At 40.3% G+C, this 17,606-nt stretch overlaps 1 protein-coding gene and 1 long non-coding RNA gene across 2 annotated transcripts; both read left to right on the top strand.

Annotated features, from left to right (window-relative positions):
• Nucleotides 1-8,624: 8,624 nt before the first annotated feature.
• Nucleotides 8,625-9,879, top strand: PRMT6 (protein arginine methyltransferase 6). Its single transcript, XM_004420756.3, has one exon. It carries the CDS (start codon nt 8,689-8,691, stop codon nt 9,814-9,816), a length of 1,128 nt encoding a protein of 375 aa, XP_004420813.3. The 5' UTR covers nt 8,625-8,688; the 3' UTR covers nt 9,817-9,879.
• An 18-nt stretch (nt 9,880-9,897) lies between these two features.
• On the top strand, nt 9,898-13,524 carry LOC147918031 (uncharacterized). The gene is made up of 2 exons (XR_015555798.1): nt 9,898-10,687; nt 12,150-13,524. It is a non-coding gene; the product is annotated as an uncharacterized LOC147918031 (long non-coding RNA).
• The last annotated feature ends 4,082 nt before the right edge of the window (nt 13,525-17,606 follow it).

The raw sequence follows: 17,606 nt of genomic DNA, 5'->3' as shown, positions 1-17,606 counted from the left end.
GCAAAATGGCATGCTAAGGTCTCCAATTTATTGTCCTGCATTCCCACCTTGTCTGCCAGCCCTGAAGCTAGCAGAGTAGTAGACAACTGTATGTCCTTCACTAGCTTCAGCTCTTCTTCCAATTCTCTAATTCAAGCTTCAACCTCTAGTTGGGCATCAGTGGCCAGCCAAACTGCCCACAGTAGAGGCCAGACCACTGTGTGGCAGCCACTCGCTTCCCTTCTTCACCACAGTGCGCTATGCATTGTGGTGCTTGTTCCTCAAGCAAATGCATCAAGTCAGCTGGTGTTTTCAGGGCATCCCCATACTCAGGGGGCGGTCCACAAGCATCTGACATATGGGCCACCCCTCCCCACATGGAGGTCAATGGCCAATTTGGGTTTCCCTTGAGAATGCCTCTTTCCCAAGACTCACTTCTTGGATCTCCTGGCTTCTTACCAACTGTTGGTTTGCACCCTTGGGAGCTCTCCAGGTGAAATCTGAAACTGGGCCCTGTACATGGAGGGCAAGGAGAGACCGAAGAAAGAGGCAGACCACTCCAGATTGGTAGGTGGCAGTTTTAATGGGCAAGGGAATTTATAAATGAGGCTTGTCTTGGGGAGGCCCAAAATGAGTAGATCTCTGCACCCACCTGCCAGAAACTTAAAAGTTTATATAGAGGCCTTAACCTGACTCAGTCATGTACACAGTCCAGATAGTCTCAACAACACCTTACACTCTCAAGACTATGTCCTTGAAATGGCTCCAGCTGTGGGAACAGTGGACAGAACATAATTCCAGGGACCGGGAGAAGGTGAGGAGCCTCTGATTGCCTGGGTCCAGCTCTTGGGTCAACCAGCGGCCACGCACTCTTGAGGACTTCCTCTAACAATTGTGAGCTCCTTCGGGTAGAAACTAAGACTGCTTTTCCTCAACCCCTTCCTAAAGCCCAGCACAGTGCTAGGTAGGTAGAAGGAGCTCAACAATATCAAGTGAATAAACCAACTAAGATTCTTAAATACAGTCTGTCTACCACAGCATAAATAACCATTCCCACACCACAATTCTACTGAGTAAAACACATGTAGAGATTAGATAAAAATGCAATGTCTAACGTGCTTTTTTCCTTTGGTGTATAGAAATAGAGTAGCTGCAGAACAGAGGTGGAAGAAATGAGAAGCTCAGTTGCCTTCTCTATGCAAAGACATTCGTAGGTACGGCATAGTGTAGACCATAGTGGCTTCAAAGGTAGCTGAGAACTGAATACTCCACAGCAATGTAAATGAAGGAACTATGGTTACAGGCAACCAAATGGATTAATTTCAACACACATAATGTAGAGCAAAAGAATCTAGACCAAAGACAAGTCACTTAGTCTCTTTTTGCCTATTTTCTGATCTCCAAATGGCATTAAGGATAATATGTACCACACAGGTTTTGTGAAGATTGAGCTGTCTCTGGTGTATAGAAAGCATGAAATAAATGTTCATCATCATCAGAATAATTAATCTTATGACTATATGTATGGTGCTCCACTAGACACCATGGGGAGACAAAGGGAATTGGTTCCCTCCTATGAGGAGTTTATAATCCAGTAGAAAAGATAAATAAAAGATGTACATAGCTCCTGTGTGCCTTGGTTTCCCAAATAGTGAAAACAGAGATAATATCCACCACATAGATTTTGAGAATTACAGATTATTTCCTAAAATATAAACTCCATAAAAACAGAGATTCGTGTCTGTCTTGTTTACCCCTATATTTTTTGATACAGACTATTAGGTGTTCACTAATTATTTGTTGAACGAATGAATGAATTCATTAATAATGCATATAAAACATTTTAGGCAATGCCCAGCACATGGTAAACACAAAAGTTTTAGCTATTATTACACATTTAATATGTAATATGATAATAAAAAGTAGAAAGTAGAAAATATTGAGAAGTCAAAAGAATTGTACAGAAAAAAAAACCTATGAAATTCCTGGTAGGAATGAGTATTTCCATCTCAGACGATCTGTGCAACAACAGAAACCTGGTTAAACAAATTATGGTATATTCATACAATGGAATACTACAAAACAAAGCAATGAAAGTGAAAAAATACTGCTACACATAGTCACATGGATGAATCTCACAATGATAATTGTGAGCAAAAGAAATTAGACGCAAGCGAACACGTACTGTATGATTAGGTGTATGTGAAGTTCAAAAGCCAAGTCACTGAATCTTTTATGATATTATTAGGATACGTACCTTTTGGAAAAAAGGAAAAGTGTAGGATTGAAGAGACACAGGGACAATTATGGCACTGGTAATGTTTTATGCCTTGAGTAGTGGTTCTATAATGATAATTCATCCTGTACGTATATTTGTATTAGTCAGCTTTTGTTTTTGCTGCAATAACAAATAACCCCAATATCTCAGTGGCTCACAACAACAAAAGTTTTTTGTTCCTTGTTTCCATTACGTGAAAGCTGCAGTCTACTAGGTTCTCCTGGGTTCATTTAGGCTCAGCTCTTCTTGGCTTCATTCCAGGAGTCTTCTCTTCTTAGACCTAGACTAAAAATTTAGCCATTATTTGAAATATGCTTTTTCACGTGGCAGGGTTCAGAAACTCAAGTGGACTGAGGCAAACCATGCAGCTAGCTGCATTAAAATGTTCTGCTCAGATATAGTGTACAGCTTGTTCAAAACTTTGTTTCTCATCTATTTGATCCAGTCATCTCCACATGCCATGAGCCACACTCAGATTCTCTGAGACATGGACTTATTTGTAGATATTTCATAATATTTATCAAGCTTCATTGGGAACACACCTTTGGTCTCTTTACCCTGAGCCATTTTCTCCAGCTGAGAGCATTATTTTACAGATGTAATTGAAGTCCAAAGTCAGTGGATTTTGAGTTAATCAAAAGGGAGGTTATCCCGGGGGGAGGTGACAGGGGAATGATTTGGACTAGGCCCTCCCTGAGGCAAGAAAGCTTTTCTGCTGGACTTGAAGAAGTAAGCTGCTGTGTTGTGAGAGAGCCTGGGAGTGGCCCACGTGGCAAGGAACTGCCAGCAGCCCCTAGGAGCTGAAAGTAGCCGCCATCTGACAATCAGGAAGAAGAGGGAAACCTCAGTCCTACAACTGCAAGAAATGAATTCTGCCAACAATGACATGAGCTTGGAAGAGAATCCTGAGCTCCAGAAAGGAATGCAGCCAGGCTGACACCTTGATCGCCGCCTTACAGAGGACCCAGGGAGGCAGTACCTGAACTCCTGATCCTTCGACGCTAGTAGATAAAAAATGTTCATTGTTTTGAGCTGCTAACCTTGTAATAATTTGCTACATAGCCGTAGAAAAGATAACAGACCCTCCATTCCATGAACTCCACATGGCCTCCCACTGGTCCTGGTACTCTTCAAATTGTCTAGTGCAGCGGTTCTCAAAGTGCAGTGTGCATCCGAATCACTTGAAGGACTGTTAGGACCAAGACTGCAGAATCCCAACCCCAGAGATTCTAATTCATTAGACAGAGAGTGGGGTCCATAATTGTGTGATTCTAACAATTTCCAATGTGAGGCTGATACTGCTGTTCTAGAAACCACACTTGGAGAATCACCGGTCTACCAGGACTACATTTACTTCTATGCACTTTAAATGCCCTCAGTAGCAAAATACCATGAGAACATAAGCATCTGATTGAAGTAAATGGTTGGCTTCCTTTCGTATTAGTTTTCACAAAAGAGAAAAAGAGAGAGGAAGATCTTATTAAATGATAATCATTAAGCTTAATATCTAATTTTCATTAGGCTACCTGATTCTTATTATGCCTGTGGCAGGTGAGCAAATGCTTACTTCCACAGATCCACTGAAATATTACTTTTCCCCATATTATAATTTACATTCCTGTTTTTCTGTACTCTTTTCATTATAGTGGCCTTATTTATAGTAGAAAGTGTTAAAATGTCATAACCAATATTTGTACTTGAAATTGTTAAAATGCCATATTCAATACTCTAAGAGGGCTCAATAAATTTAAACCAAATTGATAACTATGGATTAAGTCTATAATATCCCTGTTGTCACTACCTATACAATTCAAGACAAACATTTTTTGGAAAGGATTACAACTACTCATAATAATATCATCAGGGAGCTATGAATTTGCTAGTCATCTGTTTTGGTGTTAGGTTTAATAGCTGGGCCAGTACACTCTGGATCTAAAAGATGCTATACATATCAAGAGAATAACATATATTTAGGCTTTATATGTTTGATGTTCCAATTTGTTTAAATACTAAAATCACCACCTTTTGTCTTCATTTTCTATAAAGGATTTTTTTTTTTTTTTTGACAGGAGTGCCTCTTTCTATGCTGCCGGCTTCCAAGTAACTACATCATTTAATGAATATTCCTATCAAAGAGATATTTATAACATTTTTCATGTCATTGCTCCTTTACCCTTCCCCAACACACACTTGAGAATTACAATGAATTCCTGAAATCCTGAAGGAACTACCTTCAGTTCTTATACTAGGTTTTAAAATACATTTTTAAACAATAGACTTTCAAATGAAAGAGAGAAAGAAATTAGAAATAAATATTTGTGGGAGGAAATCACATCAGTGAATCCAAGATAAAAATAATACAGGAAAAAAAGTTGAGAGTTAAAAATAGTACAATAGGGGCTGGCCCCGTGGCGCAAGTGGTCAAGTGAGCGTGCTCCGCTGCGGCGGCCCAGGGTTCGCGGGTTCGGATCCCGGGCGCACACCAACGCACTGCTTGGCAGGCCATGTTGTGGCGGCATCCCATATAAAGTGGAGAAAGATGGGCACGGATGTTAGCCCAGAGCCAGTCTTCCTCAGCAGAAAAAGAGGAGGATTGGCAGATGTTAGCACAGGGCTGATCTCCTCACAAAAACAAAACAAAACAAAAAAAAAAATGGTATAATAATCTGCTTAAGTTAGAAAATGTAAGAAAAATATATAACATTAACACAAAAATATAAGCTCCTCAGGGGCAGGGATTTTTGTCGTTTTTGTTTATTGACCTGCTCCCTGTTTCTAGAATATTTAGTGCAGAGAAGAAGTCCAGAATGTTTGTTGAATAAATGAATGATTGGATACATGCATGAATGTATGTGATGTAGAAAATCAACCCTGGTTCTCGCAGTCGTACGAAACACATCTACGATCCTGTGTGTACTCAACACCAACAATCTGGAACGTGGAAATGGTTCAGATGCCAGCACAACACGCTTGATGCTCAATATAAAAGTGAAAAATACAAAAATCCTGGTGTTCAAATGTCCACCATGTGGCCTGGAAAAGCCAGATATATAAATAGCTCTGGTATAAGGGATACGTGAAAAAAGAGTTATATGTAAGTATCATCAGGCCACAGACTGGTTGAAAAAGCTGTAAATAAATGATAACATTTGAGCACTATCTAAAAAGATGAGTGAGAGGACAAAAGAGTACGGGGACCTAAAACTAAGGTAAGGAAATGTCCAAGTTCACAGCGCTCTTGGACAACAGCAAGCTGTGGATTTCAAACTTTTTAACTGTAACCTGTAGCAAGAAATACAAATATAGTATACTTAACTGAAACAAGTTTTATGAAATAATACTCACCTGTACTCATTTTAAGCATTTGATATTTTCTATTGTAATTTTTTTTTTTAGTTCTGGCAAAGATGTACTAAATCAATTTCAAGATCCATTTATTTGAAAAACATTGGGTTTGAGCATTGAATAGACGTGCAGAGTAGACCACTGAGATGAAAACAACAAAGGATGCTCTGCCAGCACAGCTCCAATCCCTGTCCCATCCAAGTGGTTTGCTGCTGAGCTGCAATACTTAGAGAAAGACTATGAGCTAGGTCTCTTTCCTACTTAAAACAACTCAGTGTGGTAGAAAAGATGAGTAAAGAAATCTCTCTCTCTATGAAGCCAAAGTGCAGGAAAGGAAAGTAACACAGGCCATTTCTTCTCTACTCTGAGCATAATCTTGAGGGCTAACCGTTATTCTATCTAAAAGGGTTAAGAGTGTTTGAAAATGAAACAACTCACATCTGGGAACATCCTAAATTAGATCTATATCTGGGTTTATCTCAAAGTTTACCAGAGTCAAATTGTTACACTGAACTACAAAAAGCAAAATTCTCTTCTCCTTCCCCTATAAATAACAATTTAGTTGTTTCCACAATTGCCTTCATTGAAGACCATTTACTGAGCACTCTCTACGTGCCAGGCTCTGTTCTAGTGCTAGGAACTACAACAGTGCGGAAACAAAAATCCGAGTCTCTTGGAGTTTATATTTTACAGAAAACAAATAGACAAATATATTAAATGCATTCAGATAATAATAAAAGCTATGAAGGAAATAAACAGTGTCTTCAGTTAGAAAATAGTATTTAAAGTAGCCAGGGAAGTACTTTCTCAGGAGGTAATATTTAAGTTGAGAACTGATGGATGATAAGGAGCTGTTGAAGTGAAGTGCTAAGGAGAAAAACAAGTTTTCAGGCCCTGATGAAGAGCATTAGTGAGGATCTGAGACAGGAAAGAGGTGTGTTGTTAAAGGCTAGGATAATTGAGCCCAATGAAGAGTTGGGAAGAGTAGTATGAGATGAGATGGGAAGTTACTTGAAGTTACCAGATTGTTTCAGTAACTGGAATGGGAAGTTACTGGAGAATGACATGGTCCAATTTGGGTTTTTAAAAGCTCATTCTTGTAGCTATGTGGAGAATGGATTAGATAGGGGTATGATTTGGAGTTGAGAGATCTCTTAGGAGACTGATTTTCAGGTAAGCAAAGATGGAAGATTTGACTGGGGTGTTGAGCGTGGAGGAGAAAAGAAAATGGACTCAGATATATTTTGGAGGTAGAACCAACAAAACTTGTATTCAGAATTTTCTTAATAGAGACCACAAGTAAGCGAATTGAAAATTGGGTAGAGGAGTGAATGCACTTAAAAGAGGAAGGAAAAGATTTTGAGGAAGGAAAGAATGGAAGAAGTATACACTAAGTAACAGCCTAGAAGTTATATATTGAAGTGGTCTCATTTACAACTCTAATCCCATGTCCTCCTCTGGGCCTCTATTTTCTTAAAACAAGATATTAAACCAGGCAGAAAAAGAGAGGAACTGCTCTGAGGATTTCTTCTGGCCTTAAATGGTTGAGCCCAGGCCACTGAAAAAAGATAACTTACCCAGTGAAAACAATGAAGCAAGATTTAACAAAGATTATTTTAGGGAGAAACAGTGGTTCTCACTTTGGCTGCACATTCAAATTCTCTGGGGAGCTTTTAAAACTATATGCCCAGGCTCCACCAGAGTGGTTCTGATTTAATTAGTCTGAGGTGGGACACAGTCGTAGGTATTTTTTAAAAGCTCCACAGCAGATTCTAATGAGCAGCCAGAATTGAGAGTTCTGAATTAGCGATACAGCTGAGGATGTCAGGTAAATAAACTTATTCCGTTAAATGATGGATTAATAGAGAGAATGGGGTGAAGGAACTTTTCTCCCAGATAAGGAATACAGGCCCATTGGTTCAACAGGCCTAGTTTGAGCTACAAGAAAATAAAAGTCAGTTTTCTTCAATGTGTGTTTTTTTTAAGCTTGGAGAAAATGGTATTCTCACCTTAGCTAAGAACACAGACCCTCATATAGACATATTTTAAAATATATTTTATTTCTATTATGAACAACAAAGAGGGAAGAGATTAACAGCTCATAGTTGACTGAAAGAGAAATAGAAGAGGAAAAGGGGAGTACAAATCTTGCCCAGGCAAGAAAACAGACAGGATAAAATAAAGAGTTGCAGTGGAAACGTGACCACAAGGGATGAATGATTCAGTTATTTCTGGGGGGAAAAATTATAATTGGTTACCAGTATACACATGGCAATGAGTTTCACTGTATCACGCCACTGTTGCTTTCCAGCTGCTCTTAATCTGTACCCTTCTAAGATTTAACTCTTGGATGAGCCACAGAAATACCAGAGCAGGACTATGAGCCAAGCAGCTACTCTCCTGAATTAGAGACCAGAAACATAATTCTTCGACTGCAATGAAGATTCTTTGTTGCTAGTGGGTGAACAGGTAATTGAAGTCAAGAGTAGTTATATAACTTGCCCTAATCATTCAATTCATTTGTGGTCTCATTGGAATTAGAACCAAGTTTTTACATTGTTAGGTTTTTACTTCGTTCCACTTACACCATTGCACCCTAAGGCCACTGAAAACAGAAAAGAAAAACGTGTTAGCGCAATTTCTAAATCTCCACAGTCTGGAGAGCTTTAAGAGCTGCAACCGTCCAGGAGAGGTGGTAGTGTTTCAAGCGTGCTGCCCAGATAACTCGGTGGAATAAAATCGGGGAGTTGAGCAGACTAGAAAAAACGTGACTTTTCAGTCTTAAGGGGGCGTGTCCACTTCAGGAAGGGAGTTAAAGCAAAAAGAGAACCGAGGAGATAAGCGAAGGAGAGGGAACGTAAAGAATCATGGAATGTGGGTGCGGTGGGTGGGAAACGGATTCCAGCACACCAAAAGAGCAGATAAACGAGTTGAGCAGAATTCGGAGGCATCCGGCGGGCACTAGACCCGCGACGCTGCAGGAAGTGGGAAGAGCGAGCGGGCACTACAAGTCCCAGAAGGCCCCGCTTCCTGGAGCCCGCGCGGTGCCGCGCAACGCCCGCTGGGAACCGGCCCGAGCCGCCAAGATGTCGCAGCCCAAGAAAAGAAAGCTTGAGTCGGGGGGCGGCGGCGGAGGAGGGGAGGGAACTGAAGAGGAAGATGGCGGAGAGCAGGAGGCGGCCGTGCCGCGACCCCGGAGGACCAGAAGGGAGCGGGACCGGCTGTACTACGAGTGCTACTCGGACGTCTCGGTCCACGAGGAGATGATTGCGGACCGCGTCCGCACCGATGCCTACCGTCTGGGCATCTTGCGGAACAGGGCAGCGCTGCGGGGCAAGACGGTGCTGGACGTGGGCGCGGGCACCGGCATTCTTAGCATCTTCTGCGCCCAGGCCGGGGCCCGGTGCGTGTATGCGGTGGAGGCCAGCGCCATCTGGCAACAGGCCCGGGAGGTGGTGCGGCTCAACGGGCTGGAGGACCGGGTGCACGTCCTGCCGGGGCCAGTGGAGACGGTGGAGTTACCGGAGCAGGTGGATGCCATCGTGAGCGAGTGGATGGGCTACGGACTCCTGCACGAGTCTATGCTGAGCTCTGTGCTCCACGCGCGGACCAAGTGGCTGAAGGAGGGCGGTCTTCTCCTACCGGCCTCCGCGGAGCTCTTCGTGGCGCCCATCAGCGACCAGATGCTGGAGTTGCGCCTAGACTTCTGGAGCCAGGTGAAGCAGCTCTACGGCGTGGACATGAGCTGCCTGGAGGGCTTCGCCACGCGCTGCCTCATGGGCCACTCGGAAATCGTGGTGCAGGGCCTGTCGGGCGAGGATGTGCTGGCCCGGCCGCAGCGCTTTGCTCAACTGGAGCTGGCCCGCGCCGGCCTGGAGCAGGAGCTGGAGGCCGGGGTGGGCGGGCGCTTCCGCTTCAGCTGCTATGGCTCGGCGCCCTTGCATGGCTTTGCCATCTGGTTCCAGGTGACCTTCCCCGGAGGGGACTCGGAGAAGCCCCTGGTGCTGTCCACCTCGCCTTTTCACCCGGTCACGCACTGGAAGCAGGCACTCCTCTACCTGAACGAGCCTGTGCAGGTGGAGCAGGATACGGACATTTCCGGGGAGATCACGCTGCTGCCCTCCCGGGACAACCACCGGCTCCTGCGCGTGCTGCTGCGCTACAAAGTGGGCGACCAGGAGGAAAAGACCAAAGACTTTGCCATGGAGGACTGAATGTTGCCTTTTCTCCCAGCTACCTCCCGAGGCGGCCAGACCTGCGTGGGAGAGGCGGGGGGCGGGGGGGTCGAAGGGGACAGGGAGATCCCACGTGCAAGTAGGGGGAAATATCCTCTGTCTCCCTTATTCCCTCGTGGCTCCTGGGGAGGGAGAGTGACTTCAGCCTCCCTTCGAGGAGCTTCTCCTGGCGGTATTTAATTAAAAAGTAATCCCGATCTCCCCCAAGACGGAAACAGCGTGTTTATTAATGGGCTTTTAAGTCTCAAAAGCGTGTGGTACCAAGCACTTGTATTTCTATTTCTTTTGTTTCACGGAAGAAAATTTCAGTGTGTGAAGGCTCCATGTACATCCCTGACACCTCACACCTTAGCCAAAGCTGAAACCAGGGAGAAGGGTAAAAGGGTTTAGTTAGACTCCATAAATTTCCAATATGACTTGAATATCTCTCCAGAGCCATATTCTCTCCTTTGAATGCCCTCCCTTCCCAGGTGCCTCTAGGCTGCTGCTTCCTCACTGTTTTTAAAAAAAACCTTACTGCTGATATGAGAGGGAGGAGGATGAGGAAGCAATTTGTTCTCGTTACACTTACTGCTTCTGTAGGGTGCTTAAGTTGGTGAACACGTTATTCCATTGAGTAATAAAGATTTTGTATATAATTATACAACATACCTAAGAAATCTAGAAAGTGTATTAAGGAGAAAAAGACCTGAAAGACAGTGAAGTAGTATGAATTTTTTATTCTTATCTTTATTAAGGTTTAACCAAGAAAATGTTTCATGTATGTTCCATAATAAATTTTTGTGTGGTTCTTATGAAACAGATAGAAGAGGCTTCTGAACCTGACCCAAGGGCTTATTCATCGCCACGGGTAAATTATTTAAGCTCACTAAATTAAGGAAAATATTTTCCCAGCTGGAAAAATACACTCATTCTCATTTAAACTCCCTCATTTAGAGGAATCATGTGACTTGGCCTATTTACATCAAGTGGAAGTTCCTTTTTTAGTGTTGAGTGTGTTGTTTTTTTTCTTTTTCCCTCAGCCAATATGAAAGTTATGAATTTAGGAAAATCATTTGTAATGACGTGTGAGTCATGTTATCAAATTTATTTCACTGACGTTTCTCTCCTTATCCCCGTGGCAAATAAAACATTGGCATTCTCTCTATTTTTATAGATGAAGTAAGAAGTCTTGTGTACTGAGATATAATGCTTTTGCCTTTTTAATATTGTCAGTTCTTAAGAAAAGTGTTAAAACCCCTTCAGAATATAGCTTCAGGGTAATTCAGCCATGCTTAATGTTTGGTTCTTTTCATACTAGTAGCTTTTGTATGCTAATAGAAAACAGGTGTGAAAAACTAGTCTTCTGAAGTACTCTAACATAGTTTAATGCAACTGAGTTTTCTGCTTTATTCATTGCATATTAGAATACTCAAGTATTTGCTAAAATTTGGCGTTAACACAAGATCTGCCATTATGAAGGGAAACGTACAAAATCATCGACTTTACACGCTCCTTGAATAGCAAGCAATACAGTTATAATTGTCACCATTATGTCAAGATAGTTAACCTATGTAAATGGCACAGTCATAGCAACATAGGCCTGGTTTAAGCTAGAGGTATAAAATAGCTCCTTATTTTAGAGTCAACTATATTTTAAGTTGCAATTTCAGTGTATGGTTTTCAGTAGATTTCTGGTGGTTTTTTTTTTTCTTAACTTCCTATAACAACCCCTTTGCTATATGGTCAAACGAAAGCATTCTTCCAAATTCCATTTTTTAAATATGTTTTATAAATACACAAGTACTGTAGAGTTCTCATTACCAGTATAAGCACACAAAAGGAACACCAGTTAAAACTTTGGGTAACTATAGAAGTAAATGGTAAACATTTCATAATTAGGCAAAGTAAGTTTTAAAATTCTTATTGTTACTGTTTTCCAAAAGATAAATGAATTATCGTAAAAATACAGCTACTAAAGCAATTAGTCAAGAGGCAGCATAGCACAGTGGTTAAAAGCTTGGGCTCTGGAGCCAGGCAGCTGGTGTTGGAACCTAGGCTCCACCACTCTTTACCTCTGTGATGTTGGGCAAAATGCTTAACCTTTGTTTTTTGCCAGTGCTTTCCTGCAAACCAGGGATAACAATCATATCTGCTCGATAGATATGTAAGAATACAATGAGTTAATACATGTAAGCACATAGTGCCTGGTACATAATAAGATCTTAATGTCTCAGCTGTTGTAATTATGGAAAGGCAATATGCAAACCTGGAGCGCTGGACATACAAAATGTGCTACTGAATAAATATTCGACATTTTAATTTTTTTACAGGTATTGTTTGACAGTATCAGCATGGCTGTATATGACGAGCAATGTATGACACTGGACACCAGATGATTCAAAGGAAGCCCAAGCCCTTTGGAGTGAGGACACTTCTGGAAGGATGAGAGTGTGAGATGGACCAACATCCAAGCACTGTCCAATCTCTGTATGAACTGTTAGTGATCGCTTAGGGCCATTTGGGCCACAGGAAGAAACTACCAGCCCTAAGGAAAGAACAGTTCTACCTGCTTTCCTAGGACAGCTTAAATTTATTTAGCACTGAAACTTTCCAAATATTTCCATTAAATCACTGGACCAATGGACATTTTACTGAGTATATAACAGTCATTGTGATAAGCATTCAGGATACAAACCAATAAAATTCTGCCTCCAGATAGGTGTGTTCATAGGACAAACCAGAAAGTAAAATACATAAACAATAATGGGCTAAAGACTGGGATGGCGTAGATGCTAGGGAAGGCAGGTAATGATCTTTACATGCTAGGAAAAAGTTACACAGATATTGAAGGATTTGCGTAAGGTTAATTCTTGACAAATTGAACACAAGTCTTTCAATTCCTAACCCCAAACAACCCTTTAGTTTAAGGAAGTCTCATTGGAGATCTATCTCATAGGCCCAAAAGAGCCACCTTCAGTATATAGGATCCCAAGGTTGACAAATACTAGGCACTCATGAAACACCCCGTGTACCACTTCCCTAATAGAGCTAATCAAATGTGGCACTCTTTCTGAGGCCCCAGGAAACTGAATCCTCAATACGGTAGCAAAAGTAGATGAACTCTGCCATTCTGGCTATAGGTACTTGGTGCTGGAGAGCAGAGAGGCATCCGATGAGGCATTCATTCATTTAATGATTTAATAAATACCAACTATCTAACTATTAAGTCTGTGATAAATATGCAAATCCTACCTTCAAAGAACTGGGATACAGTAGGGGAATAAAATTACCTACATCAATAATTTGCATATATTCTTTAGCCTGGAAAGACTTCATTCCAACTAACTCTTACCCCTGCTGAAGTAATGATGAGAAGCCAACCCTCTTATCAATTCCATCCTTAAAATTGCTCCAAAGTGCAAAAATATTACTTAGCACGTAGATTGTGAGATCCTCAGAGAAAAATTCCTCTATGGGGTTAGTTCCAAAAATAAGTGTATGTCCTCTAAATAACTGGTTTATTTCAGCTAATGGACATAGTATATTTGGTAGATGACCCTTCTCACATGGGCTACTAGAAAACAGCCAAATTTATGGCTCACTTGTGCTTTTTTTAGCTTTATATCTGGCTCCATTTCCATACCCCAATTTTTTTTCTTGATTTATTCCTCTCACTTATAATAAATATTACATGGTTTGCTAGCATTTATGTATCTTTGTTCTCTTCTAATACTTTCTGGAATTAAAATATTTTCCTACTGTCTGGAATACCTGCAGGAGTTCTGCAGGTGAGGAGGGTAGAGACAGGGCCAGAGGACTCAGATGTGCCCCCTTGATTTCCGATGAAATGTGGTGTCCCACATTGTTCATGTGGATGGATAGCTGATTGGATCCCATCCTTTTAGCCAACCTACAACATTTTACATTTTGTAGAAACAAGGTTTCTGAATGTGTGAAAAACCCTGAGACATGTAGCCAATCTTGAGGAAACCTTCAATGTTCTGTAGGTCTTTGTAAGCCTAGAACAGGCCCTGATTGAATCTTAAATACAACTAAGGAGAGCTGTAGATTGCCAAGCCTCTTCCAAAAATATGTCAAAATAAAGTGATGATAAGGAGGAAGATGATGTAATGAGACTATTTCTCAAAATACCATACATGCTTGTAGGAAAAGACATTTGAAGCAAAGAATCTGGACCTAACTAAACACAAAGAGAATTTTGATAAGACATGACCAGTAACATTAGAATTGTGCTCCTTTGGGAGCTTTGGTAATTAAATTCATCATTACTGATAATAATAACTTTGGAAAAACACTGGTGAAGATTTCAGTTGTTTGGGTAGCTTTTAAACTCTAGAAACAAGCACTTATAACAGACATTTAGAATACAGATTCTGTGAGCAGGGGGAAGAATTCCTCACCTTCTTTCTCCAGGCTGCGAGGACAAAAAAAAAAGGAAGGCGGGATGGAAAGAAATCCTCCCCACACTTTTTAAAATTCTTTACAGGCATTCCTGCAATCACGTGATACACGTGTTCGTGAAAACCTTCACATTCTGCAATGTTGTGCACTAAAAATAACAAACTTAAGGGAAAATTGGGTTGAGTAGACCATCAAAACCTGTGCAACTTCGTAACCAAGAGCACTAAGAATACTAATTCTAATAAAAACAGTAGCAGTTAAACAAGATGTTAACCTGATAAACACTGCAGTAAATGTAAGTGAAGATAGCTTGATGGAAGAGCCATAAGGAAGAGTTAGTTATGGAGAAAAAGCAAAATGCACAAAGATGGGGAGAAAGCTTAGTAAACATTTCAAAGACATAGAGCATATGCAGAGGCAGAGCCGAGAGGAAGAATGTAGGGTGTGATACACTCCTCTTTGGCTAGCTGCAGTCAACTGTGTCAGTGTACCTTGTGTTCGGTAGCTGGTCCCTGGTGGTGGTAAATATTAATGACGAACATAATCACATATAAATCAACCAACTTCCACATCATGTTCTGACATTGTTCCTGTATTTACCAATGTCATTTGAGTTCATTCATTCTACAGAAACATGCATTGTAGCAGAACATAGTGTCCTTTGTTCAATTTCCAGAAATTAAAGTAATTTGACATTCCATTGGGTTTCCATTTCTTTTCATTGTGAATTTTCTTAAAGGAAAAAGAGTGGGGAAGGCTTATAGGTGGCTATGACAACCCTTTAGTATGGATCTATTTATTTTATTATTTTCATCACCAGGAAAGATCAACAGGAAGGGGGAATAGAAATTCTGACCTGTGTATAGTGGAAGGAAAATAGCTGAGTGTTCGAGAGGTAGTTAATGGGATTGAGGACAGTGGGTGTTTTTCCAGAGCCCAAGGACAGCATAAAAATATCTTGGGGTCAAAAAGACCTGAAGTTGGTGTGAGAAGCACTTAAATGAAGATTAAGATTCCCATGCATACATTTTGCTACATCACGATATCCTTAGGGTAAGTTTTTTCTGAAGTCATGGGCTCAGAACATGTTTGTCATTAACCTCTCTTTCCAGCTTAATTTCTAAACCTATTCAATGACTCTTCTATGTAAGAACTTCTAAATCCTCTCAAATTTGTGAACAAAACCTTCCAGCCTCCATTATCTCAAGCTACGTGTAGTTTAGTAATGGGTGGTATGGAGTGGGATGACATTAGGCCATTTTTAAAAAGCACTTGCAGCTTTAGTCTTGGTAAAATTATTATATTTAAGAAGAAAGTGTAGAGTTTTAACTTTAAATTATATATGATTATTAAGAAAGGATTAAGATCCACAAATTGTTAAAGTTTTAATTTTATGCGTTCATTGGAATCAGACTCTTTACCAGCAATTTCTATAAAAATAACAAACTGCTTATTTTAATGTGAACTTCTCACTCTACCATCATTTATCATCTGGTGAGTTATAAAAATAGGAAACATATAAATGGTTAAGAATGTACAGTAAAAGACAGAATTAAAAGGAGAGGATTTGGAAAATCCACAGATTAAATACACAGTCCCTGAATAATTGAGAATTTACTCTAGTCAGAATAATTAGGGAAAAACATAGAGAGAATGACAGCAATTACAACAAGGGGATTTTAATACCAAATGAAATTAGAAACTGCAAGGAAATGTGCTTTTTTGTAATAAATAGAATTCAATACCAGCTAGCTTTGCTTGAACCCCAATGAGGGGAATTTTATAGAGCCCAGACATTATTATAAAATAGGTTCACATATAAATTAATTCCATGGTATTGAGTCCAAGAAAAATAGACTTCAGGATAGTAAGTCCTTATATAGATAGGAAATAGAACAGTTGAGTTACTGTAAGAAATCAAAGTTCTTAAAAGTAAAACTAGACTAATAAAGGATGTGGTCATTACACCATCCCCATAAACAGTGATTTTATTTACGACATTAAAATGATATAATATTCAGTGCTAAAATATGTGATATGGTTGTTAGGGAGATATAATTTTTCATTTTTTTATTCATTATCTGATTTATTTTATACCAGATGATAATGCATTCATAGGGACATATAGTTAAAAAGCATATGCTGAAACTTTATGCCAAATGATATTCTAATGCGCCAGCTACTACTTCTCAGCATGAAGAATGTTTTTATGCAATAATGGTATATTAATCAAACTGTGCAAAGTCCCATTAAAATCAATGATGTATTAACTTTGTTTACTTCACATGAGTTATGCATAATAAAATAATGTTCTGTAAAGAGTGGCTTTCATCCTAAGGAAGACTCCATATTTATTATAAATTTTTGTTTAAAGGAAACTCCTCCTTTTGTCAGACATGCCACAGCATACATAGAGATAAATAGTCACAATATTTATACAAAGTATCTGTATTAATTTTTAAATCATTATTGAGTGCCTAACATGTACTACATGCACATTAAGGACATTATTTGATTTACTCCTTGAAATAGCTCTGTGAAGTAGTTCTATTATCAATCCCATCTTACAGATGAGAAAAGAAAGGTGTGGAGTTTGGTGAATTGTCCAGGACCACGTGGAGAGTAAGGGGCAGAGTTTGGGACTCATCTCCCAAGTCTGAGCACCTAACCTACTACACTATATATCCTATCCGTGATGCCTGGGCTCTCAAGAGGTAAGGCGACATCTATCAGCACTTCAAATAGATTGGTCATTGTCTTAGGCCCGGTGGCAGAAGGGAAGGAGACCAGGATTGAGTGTGATATTAAGCGAAGTCTCAGGAAAGAGAACTTGGCTCAGTCCTGCAGAGATGCTCTGGAGACAGCATAGATCACGCCTCTGAATGGCCCTAATTGGGGAGAAAGGGAGCTGGAACATTCATACCTTCTCACCCATCAGACACTGGTTAAAGGCTACCCCCGGAAAGAGAGAAATTCCTAGCTCTTGTGTGGGCAAGCAGAGCAGTTTCTACAGCCTAAAGACAGTCCCCCAGCTAAGGGCTGCCAGCGCAGAAGGTTGAGCTTGAAAGTACTGTGGAGCAGATATACAAAAAAAAAGTAAAGGATACAGAGGGATGTAAGTGGAGCACTGATAGGATACTGCTACTGTCATAAATATCCTTTCTAAGATTCCTTTATATTCTGAATAGTGAAATAGTTAAAGAAACATTCATTTTGCTTATGTTCCTCTTTCATTAGATTTTTAAAAGCTGAATGAATAAAGTACAAATATAACAGATGTTTAGAAGGAAAAAGTTAATAATCTCCTATTCCCCACAGTTTAGAATGTATCTTTCTATTACATAAACTTATATACACATATTTAT

The sequence above is a fragment of the Ceratotherium simum genome, chromosome 2 (genome assembly GCF_057802395.1).
Source record: "Ceratotherium simum simum isolate JZ-2026a chromosome 2, ASM5780239v1, whole genome shotgun sequence".
Taxonomy (NCBI): domain Eukaryota; kingdom Metazoa; phylum Chordata; class Mammalia; order Perissodactyla; family Rhinocerotidae; genus Ceratotherium; species Ceratotherium simum.
This window is presented reverse-complemented; position numbering and strand designations above follow the sequence as displayed.

Bases quoted from the DNA above. Each gene is read 5' to 3' on its own strand.
- PRMT6 (XM_004420756.3), top strand. From the start codon at position 8,689: ATGTCGCAGCCCAAGAAAAGAAAGCTTGAGTCGGGGGGCGGCGGCGGA.